This window comes from Megalops cyprinoides, chromosome 4 (genome assembly GCF_013368585.1).
Source record: "Megalops cyprinoides isolate fMegCyp1 chromosome 4, fMegCyp1.pri, whole genome shotgun sequence".
In the NCBI taxonomy this organism is placed as follows: domain Eukaryota; kingdom Metazoa; phylum Chordata; class Actinopteri; order Elopiformes; family Megalopidae; genus Megalops; species Megalops cyprinoides.
The window spans coordinates 38976569-38994600 of record NC_050586.1 but is presented as its reverse complement, the minus strand read 5'-3'; the positions used below and the strand labels follow the sequence as shown (position 1 = coordinate 38994600).

Below are 18032 nucleotides of genomic sequence, written 5' to 3'. Positions count from 1 at the left end.
TAAGAAAAACACCTCACAGCCACTCTCACACTGCCTATGCATAAATAAAAATAAAGACCTAAACCACACAAAATCAAGGAGGTTTGTATATAAAATTAATTCCAGGGTGAACAAGAATGTGTTCCAAGCTGTGGTTTCCATAGAGAAAACAAATTAGGAAAGCTCTAAATTTCTCCAGATGGCAGACTATCGCCTTGGGATACAACAAATAGTTTTTTTAAAAAAGACAAAAGCTGAATTATACTGCATTTACTTCACAGTAACAAATGTCTAAATTCCAGCTTTTAAGGAGAATGAAATCTGCTTTGTATGAACTTTGCACTACTGACACTCAGCGGCACACTCTGCCCTCCCCCGGCTCCACAGCGTGAGGCTAGGCAAAACCTCCGGTCGGCTTAGCTTTCCGAACACGGACAGAAATATAGTGAGTGCCATTTGCCTTGGCTGCAGCTGACACCGCTCATAAATCCCAATCACTCCCTTCACCATCTGAGCATCTGAGAGAGCAGGCTCCATGCCTCAGCTTCCACAGTTCCAAGGGCACCATTCACAGTGAGGAGCACTCCAGGCCCAAAGGAGTCACCTGCACGCACACAAAAAAAAAATGTGTACGCGCCACATTTCAACCAGCAACTCTAGAGGTCAGCTCTGAAGAAGCAACCGCTTGAGACTGGCAGACTGCGGTTTACCCTTCACCCGCGCATTCACGGGGAGTTAGCGGTGCAAGTGCTAATTCAACGAGCAGGCAAAGGTCAATGCAGTCTTCAGATATTGAACTGTCGCTGCACTGAATGAGCTCGCTGCACATCCACCAAAGGGAAAAGAAGCAAAGCAAAAAGAGCGTGTTCAGTGCACTCACAATAAGAGCAAAATTAACAGCTCTTATTAGGTAGCTAGCTATATAACTAAATCAGGTGATCACACAGTCAAGCTAAAACAAACTGTTGTCACAGCTCACAGGGAGAACTACACACACATTAGGTTACTTCAGTTTTCAAAACACTACAGCTAGCGTATTTTATGCAGTTTATGACATTACCTATCTGATGCCACTATCTCATGCCATTTATTTATGCTGAATCGCATGGTTCCATGGGTTTACCACGGTAAATTCAGAATTATCTCCAATATTGTTTGAAATGTTACTGCAAATGCAATAAAACATTTTAACTTAATGTCAAAGAATTATCTGCCATTTTCTAGTAGGCTGATGGTATTAAAACAAAGATGAAAACAGTCTTTTAAATTTATCAGTGGCTCACGCAGGATGAACCCATCCGGCAGCAAAGGTTTCCATATCTTCCAAGTGCGATATAACTATTTAATGAGTCATACTGGATAAAGGACACATTGCTGAGACTGTAGGCAGCTTTTTAACTCCTGAGATTTGGGGCATTTTTTTTCTCCCCAAAACTATTTTATAATAGGACTACATTTGTAACACAGATAATAGTTTTTGGTTTTTGGAAATGTCACATGATGTATCTTACAGGAATAAAAAATTTGTGTTTTATTATATGATCTATCTATCTATCTAGCCAGACACATACTTAGAGGAGGAACAAAAAGTTAAATATAGAAAAAGGATTACAATATAAATCCATAGAATGTATTTTATTTTGCTGACTCTTCTGCCACAGTTTTTACTAAATACATTTAACTAATATGATTTTTATTTCACCTGCTCTAATGCCTGCATACGAAGTGAACAGTGAGAAGATATCAGTGCACAGTTTTGACAGCCTAAAATCCAGTCTCTTTCCCCAGTGCGGTGAGCTCACCGGACAGAATAGCAAATGATTCTAGAAAGAAAGCATGTTTGTTTTGAAAGAGGTGCCAGCCATAGCTCCTCAGTCTGACAGGGTCAAGTCAGCAGAGTCAGTTCCCACAAGGCACCCCAGGAAGGCACTGTGCAAACCAGGCTGGGAAATGGACAAAAATGATATAAACTGTTTATGTTTTCAACTAATAAAATACAGACCAATAGCCCTAAATTTGCAATTATATTTTAAAAGGTTCCTTGGGGTGCTGAGCATGTCCATACCACTCAAAAAGCAGGAGTTAGCTAATGTCTTTGTTTCACAAATCAGGCTTGCATTTAACATAGGCTTTAGTAAATTCAACAGAATACTTAATGAGCCTCATTTACAAAATCCCCTCACTGTTTAGTGCATTAATCCCTGCAATACATATAGATGTGGAAGAATTGCACTGGTATTAAGGGCTATTATGCCCTGGTAAATCACATGTAAACATTTGCAGTGCTATATTTTTCATTGCTACAACTGGATAAATCAGGCAAGTTCTCTCTCTCTCTCTCTCTCTCTCTCTCTCTCTCTCTCTCTCGCTCTCTCTCTGCCTTTCAAAAATCCACTCATTGACTGAGTTTTGTCCAAATTTAACATTTACCATGAGCTTCACCATTTTAGCAACCTGCTCTTTTTTGCCATTGCAACAGAAACAAAAGAAAAATCCTTTGGCAACACAACAGATATTCTTGTTACACAGAGACTGATACTGTCTGTTGACATTCAAATGTTACCTTACACTGGCACAGCCTAAATACCAGTATGCTGCTAAAGGCACTAAGATTGTCTGGGACTCCTGGGAAACACTGCCCCTCCCCCACACTGCGACAACCCATCTTGCATTTTGCAAGTAGAGGAGTGAATCACATCAGTCAAACCTTTTCCTCTTGCTTTATTAATATCTGTAGTGCAGCTCAGGACATTGTGCATCCAAATTTCTCTGGAATTTCTCTCAAATATTTTACCACAAAACAAAGCTTGACCAACTTATACTGAAAGAGTCTTAATTCAACGAAGATACTAAACCAGGTGGAGAAGAAAACAGTTCTTAAAATAATACTGAAAGCTCTGAATAAGATCCAGAAATGGGCATACAGCTGGCAACTGTTCTACTTCAAACTGGTAATAAGAATATAAGATACCTTATAGTACAAAATAAGACTCCACATAATGTGAAAAAGGCTTAGGACTCATAGTAGATCCAACTCTGCCATAATTTACATATTGTGCTGAAACAATAAAAATGTCAAGTAGAATGCTAGGGTACAAAAAGCAAGCACAAAGCTTAGATGTTGAAATTATACAGTGCCTCATTAAGACCACATTTTAAATATTTGCTGAGTTTTTGTAAAAGCATTACTTCACAGCTCTACAGCTCAACAAAAGTTCTAAGAGGAGTAACAAGATCGGTTCAAAGTAAACAGGCAAATTATTAAGACAGACTGATGATTTAAATTCTTTAGTCTCAAGGTAAAACAGGATGGGGGAGGTTAATAGTAGTATTCACATTTAAGCTTAATAAGATGTACCATGAAAGCTGCTTCATGGTACTTTCTGTAAAAAGAACCAGGTGAAGTCTAGATAACAATATTATCTACAAGGTTTGTGGAGTCCAGGAATCTGGGATCAATCAAAACCAAACATAAGTAATAAAATAATTCAATGTTATATAAAAATAAATTAAGATTGCTTAAATTAAGATTGGCTTTAACATATTGCTGACATTACATTTCATATTACTAAAATATTGGCTGCCTTTCAATGAACAATATAGAAATTGAATCCAAGCTTTTGGGCAGGGTATATTTTGTATGATTTATTTAATATTTCACATTTTCAAGATTTGCTATCTTTTAATCCTTAGTTGCAGGCAGGTTGGAAATGGGAAGAGAGAACAGACACACCCTCAAAATCAGCTGATAAAAACAATGATGTAAAAGGTTTTTACATCATTCACCTGACAGCACCCTGTGGTAAGCCTAACATATGCACTGAATCCAACCAAACCACGGAAAGCCAACACTAGCACCATGAAGCCATGAGACAACAGTACCAGACCTTCTCTTGACCATCACCAAATTCAAGAAGAGAAAAGAGTATTCTCACCTTCCTCGGTTTCATGCCACACGATCCCCTCCAGGTTTACACTAGTGCCAGGCTCACACGGCCCCAGGCAGGCAGGGTCAGTGCCACTCCCCGCTTCTCTAGTGTTGGTGCCAATGGATCGGGTCCTCACTAGCAGCTGTTCAGAGGGGGAGGAGATGGGAGGGGACAAAGGGGCATAAGGGGGAGGAGCTTGAGTGACTGGCGGCGGTGGTGCAGGCACTGTGAACAGGGGATCCACCTGTGGGGGATGTATAAAATAGTCACCATGGTCAGGGTCAGTTACATGGACATGGACTTGGAATGGAATTGGAGTTTTTCACTTCAGTCCAGCCATTTATTGTAAAATGAGATCAGGAAAATTCTCCTCAGATTCATCCAATGGAAAAAAATCTGCACAATTCATTTAAAGTACAAAAAATGACAAACATGCAACATGTAATCTCCCTCATATACCTCTCATAATATTAAAAACATCATTCACTGATCACGACTCTCATAAAACCATGTAAACATTCACAAACTTGTCTAATTGTAGATTTTAAGGTATATTTAATGTATTGAAACAAAGTGAAATAGCAATGTTTTCAAGCATTCTATTAATAAATTCATAATGACCTTGTAAAATTTGATTAATTATATTAATTAAAACTCTCAAACACATACTACAGAAAATATAAAAGACTAAGTTTGTGCATTTTTCTAACCATATATGCACAAACCTTGGCAATCATAAAATTGCTGGTAATAATAATGATGATCACATAATAAATCACTATTGCAACATCGCCATTCTTATCCAGGGGCATTTACAGATTTACATTCCCTAACCCATTATTACAGCTGTATTTTTTACTGGCGCAATTGAGGTAAACTACTTTGCTCAAGAGTCCAGCAGCAGCTTCCCAATTGGGATTTCAAACCATGACATCAGGTCAATTTCTCTAACCACCACAATTCATCATTCCTTACAAGGTGCAAACGCTGCACATTTTGTGTGTTTACACAGAAATTGCACAAAAAGATGCAGAATGTGAAGATGTATTCCAGTGTATAAAGAAGGCAGAAGCATATACAGTATTAACACACACAGCATTAGGGTCATTCCTGCTCAGGCTTCATCTTATTTCAAAGCAACTGTGAGTGCATTTCTTTCCAGTACTCCAGTAAAATTTTACTGAAACCTTTGACATTCAAGAGGACTCATCTATTACACCTTCTGCACATAGTAAATTCACTGACACTGTACGCAGTAGGGATGGGTAGCTGAAGTCCGGGGGTGAAGGACCCTGACAATTCAGCCTCAGGAACTTGCTCTTGAAATTGAAGCCACTGTTTCATGTCATCAAATATGCCGTGTGCATGAGTTAGATGCCAAAAGTTAACACTTTCCCTAAATTTCAAGTTCACATTAATAATAATTTGTACAATCCTCTAGAGGCTCCATATTTGTAATGCAGTCGCTTCAACATTAATTAGAACCTTTCATGTATAAAGATCACCTCATAAATTATCAAATAAAAACTCCAGCCACAAGCTACTACAAAATTCACAAATTTAAACAAGCAAGGAAACAGTTATTGAATTCTTACTCCTCATCACATCCTCCCAGGACAGTGGCATTATTAGTAAATAGCTTAAATTGACATTTGTGCTTTAAAAAATGCATTTACCTTGCATTTAACTGAGAAATTTCTTTGACTGATTTCTTCAAACAACAAACAAACAAAACATATTTGAATGTACAGCATTTTATACAACCCTTGGTTAAATAAAATCAAAATAATATAACTCTTATTAATTATTTTGGAGCATTACTGTGTAAATTGCTCACATTGTGTAGTCGAAATTGCAGTGGGGTAGTAAATGTCCTTAACGACATTCTTTCAAACATATTTTTTTAACTCATGTGAATTATCTTTTAGTGTCACCATGATCATTGCAACTGTGGCAGCTGCTATTATATGTGGTGGCACCAACTTGTCCAGTGTGACAAGCGCTTTCTCAGTCACAGATGACTTGCTGGTTTGCATCTATTTTTCAGATTTTTTTTTTCTGTCTGTGTCATTCTTCAAGCTGCTGTCTCTGTCTTTTTGAATCTTAGACAGTACAGACTATGGAAAAAGCCAAAAACCAAAGCTGCAGTTTTTGGTCAGAAGAACACTATTGTAAGACTCAAGAAGACTGCAATTTTCATTGGAAGAAAGTCTTTATTTCTTCTTCTGCATTGACAGGCATCCAGGCACTTAGCTAAACGGAAGAATATTTTTCTTTTGCTATTGTGCTAAGTGCTACAGTATATCTGTGCTAGGTACTACCATACTCAACACAAGATACAAGAGTCACTGTATTCAAATATAAATGTCTGCAGCTTATAACGTGCCAGTGTATGTGACTGAATGTCATAATATATGTTTTGCCTGAGCCTAAAGTGATTCATATAAGTGGATTATTTGGCTTTTACACACTGAATATTTCAACAGTGTTTATGCAGGCCTATCACAAAACTGTATCAGCAGTACGTTCATGACAACAACTAGCCAATGGCTGAAATGCTAAAACTCTCGAAGCACCTCCCACTGGCCATCTTGGCACAGCTGACGATGTGGGACAATGTAAAAGATCCTTTGACTATGAAGACTCTAAACTCCTCCTACTGACAAGTTCCTCAGTACAGCAGTTCCTTTGGACTCAAAGGATCCGGTGACTACGAAGACTGTAAATTCCCCCTACTGACCTGATGAACTGTTGACAAGTTCTCAGTACAGCAGTTCCTTCAGACTCAAAGGATCCGGTGACTACAAAGATTCTAAACTCCCCCTACTGACCTAATGAACTGATGACAAGTTCCACAGTACAGCAGTTCCTTCGGACTCAAAGGATCCGGTGACTACGAAGACTCTAAACTCCCCCGACTGACCTGATGAACTGTTGACAACTTCCTCAGTACAACAGTTCCTTCAGACTCCAAAGATTCACTGACTATGCTGACAAGTTCCCATTACACCAGTTCCATTCCCCTCAAAAGAGTCACTGACTACGAAGACCTGGTGACTACGTCTTGCCAGAATCGCTAGTTCTCAGTACAGCAGGCTTGGGCTACATCCGCCATTGACTGTGACAATGCTCATCTACCTGGAATATTATTTTATATTTACATTTTTAGCAGTAGCATATTTTAGGTGTGCACAATGTATTGCAGTTCTTGTTTATCACAACTGCAATTTTAAGTAGGCTAAGATTTATTTAATGTTGACATCACATTTTCTTTTAACGTGAATAAATTATTAATAAATACTGACAAATCAACATAGTAGGCTACAAAACAAAACAGAAATGTGATACATAAGCCTATGCTTATGCATCACATTTGTAGCGTACTATGTCTACATTAACAACAAATAAAAATATGACCTCTCTGACTAGGCCTACAACTATATCAAAATGTCTGGGTTCGGTTAGTTCAAAACTTGTAAAACAAAGTATTTCGCTTTGGATATGTGTGGCTCTTTTTTCCTCAGTGCTTTTTTTTTGTTTTAGCAAATGACATGTACTTAGGCTATTATACACGTTAAAATGTGGGGTTCTATTACCTTCCTAAAGACAAAATATACTTTGTGGCTGCATGGTTGTTTGAATAGCATGGTGCAGTTTCACGTAATGAATATTACGATTTAATTATGATTAATTTCATTGACATTTGGTTTCACACGTGCTGTTTTGCCGCAGAGCAGGCTAATAATGGACATGATGTTTGGAACAATGTAGAGTAATTTTTAAAATGCAATAAAACTATTTACAGATTTGTGTATGCTGCCCGACCGGATATGGAAATGAACGAATCAGCGAGTCAAAGATTTGAATCATTTTATGGAACTGAACGATAGGAACCGAATCACTACATTTACATTTATTTATTTAGCAGACGCTTTTATCGAAAGCGACTTACAAAAGTGCATACAGTAAGTATAGCGACAGTACGGGGACAGGATGTGTAGTTCCACAATGAGACAGTTCTTAGCTGAGAGCAAGGTCTGTTTGAGGACACAGTACTACCAGATTTGTACAATTACAGCGTATAGGGCAACTAATACGATACACACTAAAAAGAATCGTTCTGAACACCACTACTGTGTAGGTCACTGTTCAGCATTAGCTACAGTACCTTCTGAGTCTTAGCATATACAAAACTTACTATAAGAAGGTACTGTAATTTACCTGAATCCTAAGCTAAATACTGTATATTATATTATTAAATATAGATCACATAGGCTGTTTTTTTCAACAATGATTCACCAATTGCAAAAATGTAGCAGAATTATAAAACTGAATAAATGGCTACATCAGTAATCAGGACCAGAGGTTAGAGCAAATATCAGCGTGTATGTGACCCTCTTGGAACTAAGATTGACATCCCTGGTCCACACTTCCAAGATTTTACACTCATAGTGACATTTTATTGTTTATGATATATTTAAAAGTCAGTTGTGGTAAACATGTATCAAAATATTCAAAGTATAAAGGAGCTTTGTTTAAATTTGGATTTTTAAATTTGATTTTTCAATATATATGAATGGAAAAATGAATATTAAATATTCGTAATGTTTGCACTGAATGTGCAATCAAAACATGATAAGTAAATGAAATTATATAATTTAATCAATTATATGGACTACAGACAGGAACAGTCTTAATCACTGCTCAAGAAGTGCAGTTTGTGCTACACTCCAAGTTAATACCACAGGACCACTTCACTTGTAAGATTTCAGCCTTGAACTCATTTTGATTTCTAGTCAGCCATGTTATTATTAGAGAATGCACTGTGTTCACCTGCTTTCTCACCTTTGACAACACCCTGGGTGCATACTTAAATCTCAGAAGGCCAGATTTAAATGTGTGTGTGTGTGTGTGTGTGTGTGTGTGTGTGTGTGTGTGTGTGTGCACGAGGTGGGGGGGGGATGTAATACCTTCATAAACTGTCGCCTTAAATAAACAGGCACACCGCTGGCACTTGTCCATATTAAATGCGAATAAAACAGAAGCTGCTCCTTTTGGCCTGAATGTGAATGTATTTTTGGAAGTTCTGATGTGAAAGAGCCAAGTACTGGGAGAAGGGTATGCTAATAAATGCATGGGAAATGCTTACTAGGCAGTTTACACCAAAAGCCACATCTTGCTCTGACTTGCCTTTTATGCCCCCCCCCCCCCCCCTCTCCCCCGCCTCCCCCGCCTCCCCCAACACTCCCCAGTTTGCCAGTGGCAAGGTATGGGTCTAAAAGAAGCTAATTGAGACATACCAATTACACATGGCATGATTAGCTAGCTATGTTAAACAATGCACAATGGCAAGTTGTAATGAGCATCTTTGATAGCTAAGTGTCTGGCAAGTTGGCTAAGGAGTGCTGTTAGCCAGGGAAGAGGCTGTAGAGCAGTTCTGTCCATGCCTATCCATACCTATCCATGGAGATTTGTTCTTGCTAACCAGCTATGCTTATACAATCTTAAAACTTTTTAATGTGTTTTGCTAAAGTGGATATCCTACAACCTTGCTGATTTCCTTTGCGCAGCATTTTTTTTTGTTGAAGTCGCAGTGTTATATCATTTAGTTCAGGAAATCTAGCACCTGCAATGATTAATTTCTCCATTTTAAACAAACTATGTCACCCTCTGAGACTGAGTTACTTCTGCTATTTTGCACTTTTGCACAAGTTTTTATTTATTATAACATTTAATTTACACCATTGCTGCTTTCTCAAATAAACTCAGTGCAACTAACAGTGCAATGAGTCCCACATGAGTGAACCCCCACTTGGTGAACATGTACACAGAAACAAAAGCAAACTCACACTCACACTACAAATGTGCAGGCTATTTGTGACTCCAAATGAGTCACAACAAACCTTGTGGCAAATCACCCTGGATCCATATATGACTCAGTCCGTGTGCTTATGAGCATAAGCCCAATAACTGACACTGTGCAGAACAGCTGGTCTGAATGCTGTCAGGACGGGCTGAAGGTGGACAAAGATGATTACGTTTCCTCATCCATATGATATAAAGATAAGTGGATCTCTGCCGTGTCTGCTGCAAAGGGATACTCGCAAATAAGCAGTTCTGTCTTCAGTAGGTCTAACAGTAATTTGCACAAATCAGAGACGAGGACTATGGAGAACGCTGGCTGTTAGGTAAGTTACCTGAGTGGAAAACAATGTGCAGTCTTTACCATCATAGAATATACAGCCTCCATTTGAGGAAACCATTCTCACTGCTCCAAGAGTGAACCTTGCCATACTTATTTTCTTCATTTTGTTAAAAGTGACCATGCCTATCTCTTATATTCCCTGAATCCTGACATCTGTTTGTAAGGCGCTCTCATCATGAAAGCAAGAATGTGACTGGCGACGGCAATATTACCATGATAGCATGCAGCTGTTTTCATTTCCATAAGTTACAATTTTGTAATTATTGCACTAAACTGAAAGCATGATCACACTTACATTTTCACAAAATAAGCACTAATTTTCAGTTTCAAATGTGACTCTTAATAAATGTCCCCGTTGTAAACACTCCTACAAACACCGACTGACCACAACTAGGAGCCATTTGACTGCACCATACCTCAGTGCACTTAAATAAACGTTTGGTACAGGAATGTTTCTTGAATCAGTTTTATGGGCAAACTATGAATTGCCAAAGGCGTTTGCACACTTCACAGATGAATATTTCCATGTGTTAGTCATAATAACCTGCCCTGTCATACGTGTCAAGTAAGCGACCCCCACACACCCTCTTTAGCAACATTCAAGTAAGGTTTGGCTGGCTTCTGTTTATCCATGAACATACACTGTTTGCACTGAAAATACATATTTCGTGTACCAAGAAATCATTTTAGAGTACTAGGCTTGGGAAAGCTTTTACCACACAGACTATCTACTCTGAATATTGCATATATTGTATGTAATTAGTTTTAAATCAATGCAACTCTGCAATATCCCTGTCCAAAGGACTGGATGAGGGGCAGCTATTTACGTTTGATTATAGTCTGTAGCAAATCTTCAGGGAATCTGGTAAACATTGTAGTAGTAATAATTGCTGAACACTCTGAAATCTTCTGCTTTTTAACCATAATGGAATCTAGATATGAATAGCATATGCATAATTCCCTTTGTTTTATCTTTTTTGCTGTATGTCTGAACTTGCAGTACATGATGTTCACGTTTTAAAACAATGGAAGCTATCTTGTGTGCATTGAGGAAAGCATACAATGGCAGTACATAAAATGTATGAGTTTGCTTTAATCTTAAAAAAATTATTGGACTGCAGCAAGGGTAAAAGCAGACCGGAAACAAACAGACAAAAACTCAAAAAAAAAATCCCCCAAAATTAATTCTTATGTAGAGTAACAAAACATATCTTGTTTGTTGTTGACCACTGCTGGTAATTACACAGACAATTATGCCACAGCTAATGCTAACTATTGAACTGTATTTAAAAGAGTGCTTCCTGGGCTCCTGAGTGGCTCAGTCAGTAAAGATTCTCTGATCACAGGCTGAGCCCTATATAGACTGGATGTCGCTGGTTTGATTCTATGACTATTTCATTAGCTGACTATGACTGTCAGTCTGCAGTGGCAGGACGCAGTTGGTGTTGTCCCACTGGAGTAGGGTGCCCTTACCTCAGCCAAGACTCCTCAGTTGGCTGCTATATCAGCACTTTCCAGCGACTCCTCAGGCACCTACAGAGCTACTAGGTTGTCTTCAGTGACAGAAGCACTGCTTCTTCAATCTGCGCTAGCTCGCCTGTGGTACACTGTGTGAAAAATAGCCGTTGGCCACAGGAGCATGTGTCAGAGGAGTGCACACTTGGCATTTCCTGCACGGTGTAGCAATGAGTCAAGCATTGCACTCAATTGCCAATTCCAAAGTTTGGTTGAAAATAGGGGGAAGAATAAAAATTAGTATTCACTCTATGTAGATTAATATGAAACATACTTATCCCAGGCATCTCAGTGACCTGTGCCTTTACATACAGCTAACTCTGCACCATCTATTGGTACGACTACCCTGGTGCATCAAATTTAAAAAATACATTATTACATTATTTTAAAATACAAAGCATCATGTTTCAATGGTGTGTCTGGCCAGCATCAGACTCACATCTCCATTACACACCATTGCACCAGCCAATTTATTTCATACACATACCCAAGTGGCACTCTTCCTTTTTCCCTGTAATACCAGCTCAATAAATCAGCTGTACATTAGACAGAGTTAAATGCACCAACAGTAATAAAAACATGTATACCTCCTTATTAGACTCTACAGCAGCCGAAGTATATTGCATTACAGCCCTCTGCCATACAAATTGCCATTATAAAAAAAACATGACTTTTAACATAACATAACTTCACCTTATCCAACTTCTCCAGGAAAAAAACTGAGGGGACCACTCCTTGCTGTTGTTGTCTTATTACAGCCAGTAGTGCACTGGTAGCAAGTGAGAGATGAATCACATGTGACATTCATTATCACTTGCTCTGAGCTACACCCGACTTTTTTCTCTGGTGAATGTAACTGTGCTTTAAATGCTATGATTTTCACAAGCTGACATAATGATGTGGTCTGACCATACAATATTGGATGGGTTACCGCCCTATACTATCTCCAAATAACATGCATTCAAGGTATCTAAGTAAGTAATCTCTAGCTCTTTCTGAGTTTTCATTACTGATAAGATTTTTTTGCCTTTTGTTCAAGCTTGGAAGGGAATGCTCCAAACTGTGACTGCTTAATAAAAGATATTCGATTGAACATGAAAAGGATTATTTGCAGGTCGATATGTTTTAGCGGCAAATTAGCCATGATGAAGCAATTCCAGTTTCCCTTCTATGAGATGTTTCACTTGGGTGATGGTTTCAGGATTGATGTAAGGCAATAGCACCTAAAAGTTAGAAATCTGTTCTATATTTCAGGGCATGCTTAGTGAACCAGGACGCTCTGACATTCACCTGAGTAAAAAAGGATCTGAAAACAAGAGCTGTTCTGGTGTGTTGAAGGTTCTTTAATCATCACTAACACACTGTGCCGTGTCTTTATCCTCTCCCGTAGAAACAGAAATTTTACAGAAAAGTAACCTAATAAATAAAACAAATGAGAAAATGAATTGTGCTGTCAGAGACACAGAGCTTATGAAACTCAAATTCAGCACATCCTCTAAACAAAGCACACCCCTCTCCAATTAAGACATGCACACAGTTAGCCCTTTACACACAATCAATTCAATTGGCTGCACAGCCATGTGACCTTCTGTGTACTTCACTGGGACTGTCTGCACTGCTAACCATAGATACAGAATAAGTAGTTCAGCACTCCAGACCAAGATAGTGTACACTGAGGGACAGCTGTTTTGAATAGCATGTGAGTATCCCACAGCGTAGAAGAGCACATTTTTCAGGCATGCCAGCGGTTTCTTGGATGCCATGCCTAGCAAAAATCTTGAGATAAGAATCCAAGGAAAATCATGGATTGAAATTCCACATATCAAAAACCTTACTAAAACCCTACCAAAGTAAAATGTCTTACTTTCTCTCACACTCTGATGCTGAAAACATACTAAACACATTTCCTTCATTTAGATTAGGCCACTACTGAGCTATTTTTTTCAAAGCTCTCATGTCAAACCCATGTGATCACAAATTGTGCAGAATTCAGAAGCCACATTTGTGTTAACAAATATAATAGGGGCACATTGTGTCAGTACTAGCTAAGTACCATGGCTCCTTAAACATTTCAGAATGCATCATGAGGTTATTTCCATTTCTGAAAACACAAAATGGGTTGACAGCATACACACACGCACGCGAGCACACACACACACACACACACACACACACATATAATCCACATTTCACCTTTATTTTTTAACTCTATACCTTCTATATATCTATATATAGAAACTTGAAACTCCACATGGAAATACATCTACACCTCTTAAACCTACTTCATGTATTTACAAAGGTATATAGGTCTATGCTGTATATTGCATATTACATTTATTTTGCTTAATATTATTATATTAGCCATAGTCTTGGTAGTAGAAATAATGATAGTGAAAGTAGTGCTACTGTATAATAAACTAGAATAAATATGGACATAAGATATTTAATAACACATTGCTGTGATAGCTAAGTTTTGAAAAACCCCAATGGATAAAGCAGTTTACTTATTATTTTCTCATTACAAATGAAAACAGAGAAATTACCAATTTGTTTTGTTTACCAGTAGGTGTGTTCCTTGTTCAACATCCCCTTGAAAAAAGGAAACTGTATATTTCTTTAGCACTCTTTTAAGCCCCGATGGTGGCATGTGCTCCAGGGACAGGGAGTGATACTTACTGGATGAGTGACACAACCACACAAGTCCTGTGAACTGCATAAGGTAGAATACATCAAATGAACATGAAACAACTCAACCTAAGTGACCATGCACATGTAGCTTGTGGTACATAACTCCTGTAGTCTTTGTATCCATTTCATTAGTGCAATTTATCTTGGAAACCCTCTCTTCCTCATAATTAAACATATTTTGTCATTTTGTAAAATTTTATTGGCATCAGTGAAAAACATTTATGGAATTCCTGACAGCCAAGGTCAAATATCTAAAATATCCAAATCTCAAGGTAATCAAATTAGGGTGTTTATTTTCAATTATATATATTTGTACAAACAAGGCTATGCAAATGCAAAATAAATTATATTCCCCATAATAAAAAAAACCTTACACACACACAGACACACACACACATATATATGTATTATATATATATATATATATATATATATATATATATATATATATTCTGGATTCATTCCCTTAGACACTTCCCAGAGGCTGTGCAAACTCTATAACCAGACAGGACTTGTTAATAGCTATTGTGCATTGTAATTTGTATTGCTGCATCAAGTTCTTAATAACCGTGACAACCATCTATATTTCAGCACCCAAAGCAAACACCTATGGGGAAAGAGCTTTGTTTCCTCACAGTCCACGGCAAATTAAAATCACGGATCTCTCACGGGAATTAGGTACATGATCCGAATTGTAAATAAGATTTATAGCTTTGGAAAATGCACAACCAAATTTTCCGCCATCTGAAACAGATTAGTATTTTTAAATGGTCCTGGTGTATATAAGGGCATCTTACCTTCTCGGTTTTCAATTTCTTTGCAGGTGTGCCGGTTTCGTCATCATTCTTCTTTCCGACAATAGCGTTTCCCATTATCCCTGAATCCATGCCACTTTTGGAAATGTCTCCTATCCCGTTGTCTCCGCAATGACACGGACTCCCTTTGCCTGCAAATCCGTACCGATTGCCAGACACGGGACTGAAGTCTGGGCTGGTTTGTCCAACATCTTGCTTCTCTTTCCGCGCCCTGGCAACATCCCTCTCCCTTTTCAAGCCCCTGGTTTGATTTTTGCCATTTTTTTCTTCTTTGCCTTTGGCGCATGAAACGGTTACATCACTAGTGTTTGGGTTACTGACCGCTTGGCCCAGTGCTGAATTCATCCCAAATGCTTCTCCTGGGCGTCCTTGAGCGTCTTGCTTTTTACCAGCATATATCTCAGGAATTCCATACAGAACAGGAGCCGAGGCAGATTTACTTGTGTCCTTAGAAGTTTTGTTCCTTTTCACTTTGGATTTACCATTCTCCTTGTTGTAATTTCCCGGGGGAACGGGGGGCTGAACGGATGGAAATGTAAGGCTACCTGATATGGCTGATGTTGCTTTAGAACAACTGGATGCCAGTCCCTCGCAATCCTTTGAGCTCCCTTTGCTATTCACAAAACGATTCATCTCCAATTTTTGTCGGTCTTTCTCCAAATCGGCATCCAAGTCAATTATCAAATTACCAACACCAATTTCCCAGTCATCGCCACTGTCGTAGGTTTCAACTCCGTTTGGCTCGACACTCTTCTCAACTGTGGAAGTGACTGACATCCTGATAGCAGAAATTCTGACAGAAAACGGTGATGAATCCCCCGGCGTTACGATGGGAGGGCATTCGTCGTTTATTCAGTCTCTACCTAGGGTTTGCCTGAATTCGTAAGATGGTAATCAGGTCCATTACGCCCTGTGGCAAAAGCGAGGGAAAAGTTGGTCTGTTGTTCACGTCCATGCCCTGCGTGGACATAAACCTATTATGTTAACTTATGTTAGCGTTGCAATGCTCAAGAGCCCTGACCTCATACAGTCTGTCTGGCATGGATTTGAGAGAAACCGAGATTAATTCATAATAAGAGCGAAGCCTACAGCGCGCTTGTGTTTTCAGCGTCAATGTCATGTATGGTTAGGTTTTCAATTTGCAATTAAAGGGGGATATATATTTCCAAACAGCATTACTTTCTTCCTCGATAAAATCCGTAAGGAAGACTCACCACCTTAAATATCGCAACGACCAACATTCCTGGTAATGTCTTTTATGATAAGCAGCGCGGAGAATTTGATACCTTGAATTAATCCGTCCTTTAGAGGAAAACAACAAATCCTTGCCATAATATTCTGGTGTTTCTTACCTTCAGTTCCGTCAAAATATTTCCCTTTCAGAGAGGGTTAAAAACAAACAATAAAATTATTCAAAACCTCATATTGTTGTTGTTGATACCACAAATAAAGATCGATGTGCGTTAAATGCCACCGTCAGAATGAATTATTCAATATTCCCCGTGGCAAATGAATCGAGATCTCCATCATTTCCTTGCCTTTCGCAGAGACAAGGGTTGTTAAAGCAGCACATGTCAACCCCACAAAACTGAGAGTATACACATGAGGAAGCCAAACCAAACGAGTTCAAGGCATTGAGTTTTCAAACTTTACATTCATCCTACACGACAATCCAGCTCAATGCATAGCTAATGATGGCATGACACAAACCCACGGGCAGCCGCTTGAAACATGACAGAATTTTGCTATGGCTGGGATAAATTACCGAGAAAAATGAAGGAGTTGAAAAATGTGGAGTGGAATTTGATTCGTGTCTGGACTGGCACCGCTTAAAACTGCTTTGCTCAAAGCGACAGAGCTTGATATACCTTAATGCCAAACCAAAATCACATACGTGTTAAAATGAAGAATGTTAAACTGCTTTTTCAATGCTTCTCCGACGATTAGAACATACTCGTGCCAAATTTATGAAGCAAAATACAATGCACTAATATTGGGATGGGGAAGGTGAGAAGACAACCCAGAATCGTTTGAGGCAACAGACCAGTGATAACTCCACATAAGCTTGACACGTCACCTTAATCGATACATCATTTTCTCCATTAACAACTGTGACAATACGGTACTGCACGTATCACGCCCAGATTACCTTGTTCTTGACGTTCATAAACGATGAAACGTCCCACCACAATCTGTAAATCTAGTTGTTAGCATGGGGGAAATGTTGGTTTACGTTTCCAAACAGTATTACAATGCCTCGGCTGCAGATGTGTCAATAAATGGAACAGCAGTGCGTCCACTGGTGTATTTTCACCAGTGCATTTCAACAGTCAATGAACATTAGCCTGCCCTGTACAATGCACCGGCCATTCTGCATAGTTTGCATTTGTCTATTCCGCAAGTGTTCATTGGCGTTTGCGCAGAGATCAGTAAATTACTAACATTGGGAATCTATAACCATAAGACACAATAAAAAAAAATCATGTACTGCCCACGCCTCGCACGAGCAGGCTGAAACACAAGTGTTAATGTGAAGGCAGAAACGTTCTTTGTTCTAAATATCCTTCCCGGCTCAGCCAATGAGATCCACGCTTTTATGAAACTACGGATTCTGATTGGTAAACAGATTCTCCTTTGCCAGAGGACCTTTCTTCTACACAAATTACTGGATATCCAGTTTGTAAAACAAGACAAAGATGGGATTACTGATATTGAAAATATATTAATCATGTCATCATGTGTGTTTTAAACAATCCGCTTTTGGTGGTATTTATTTTTAGGCATATGTTATGTGTTGACAAATCAATAGGAATTGTAATTATGCCATATTTTTTTAAGAGCTGATGTAAAATTATGGATTACACCCTTTGCTTTGCGACGCCATTTTACGCGCTGGTAATT

General features: G+C 38.7%; 1 protein-coding gene across 1 annotated transcript in view; it reads right to left on the bottom strand.

Moving 5' to 3' along the window:
• Positions 1-16799, bottom strand: part of znf608 (zinc finger protein 608) — a 31318-nt gene extending 14519 nt beyond the window's left edge. The window contains exons 1-2 of the mRNA XM_036526555.1: positions 15114-16799; positions 3915-4152 (exon numbers count right to left, since the gene is read on the bottom strand). Of these exons, the coding sequence (XP_036382448.1) occupies positions 3915-4152; positions 15114-15908 (1033 nt within the window). The 5' untranslated portion in view covers positions 15909-16799. The remainder of the gene's footprint in view (positions 1-3914; positions 4153-15113) is intronic.
• Positions 16800-18032: the final 1233 nt, after the last annotated feature.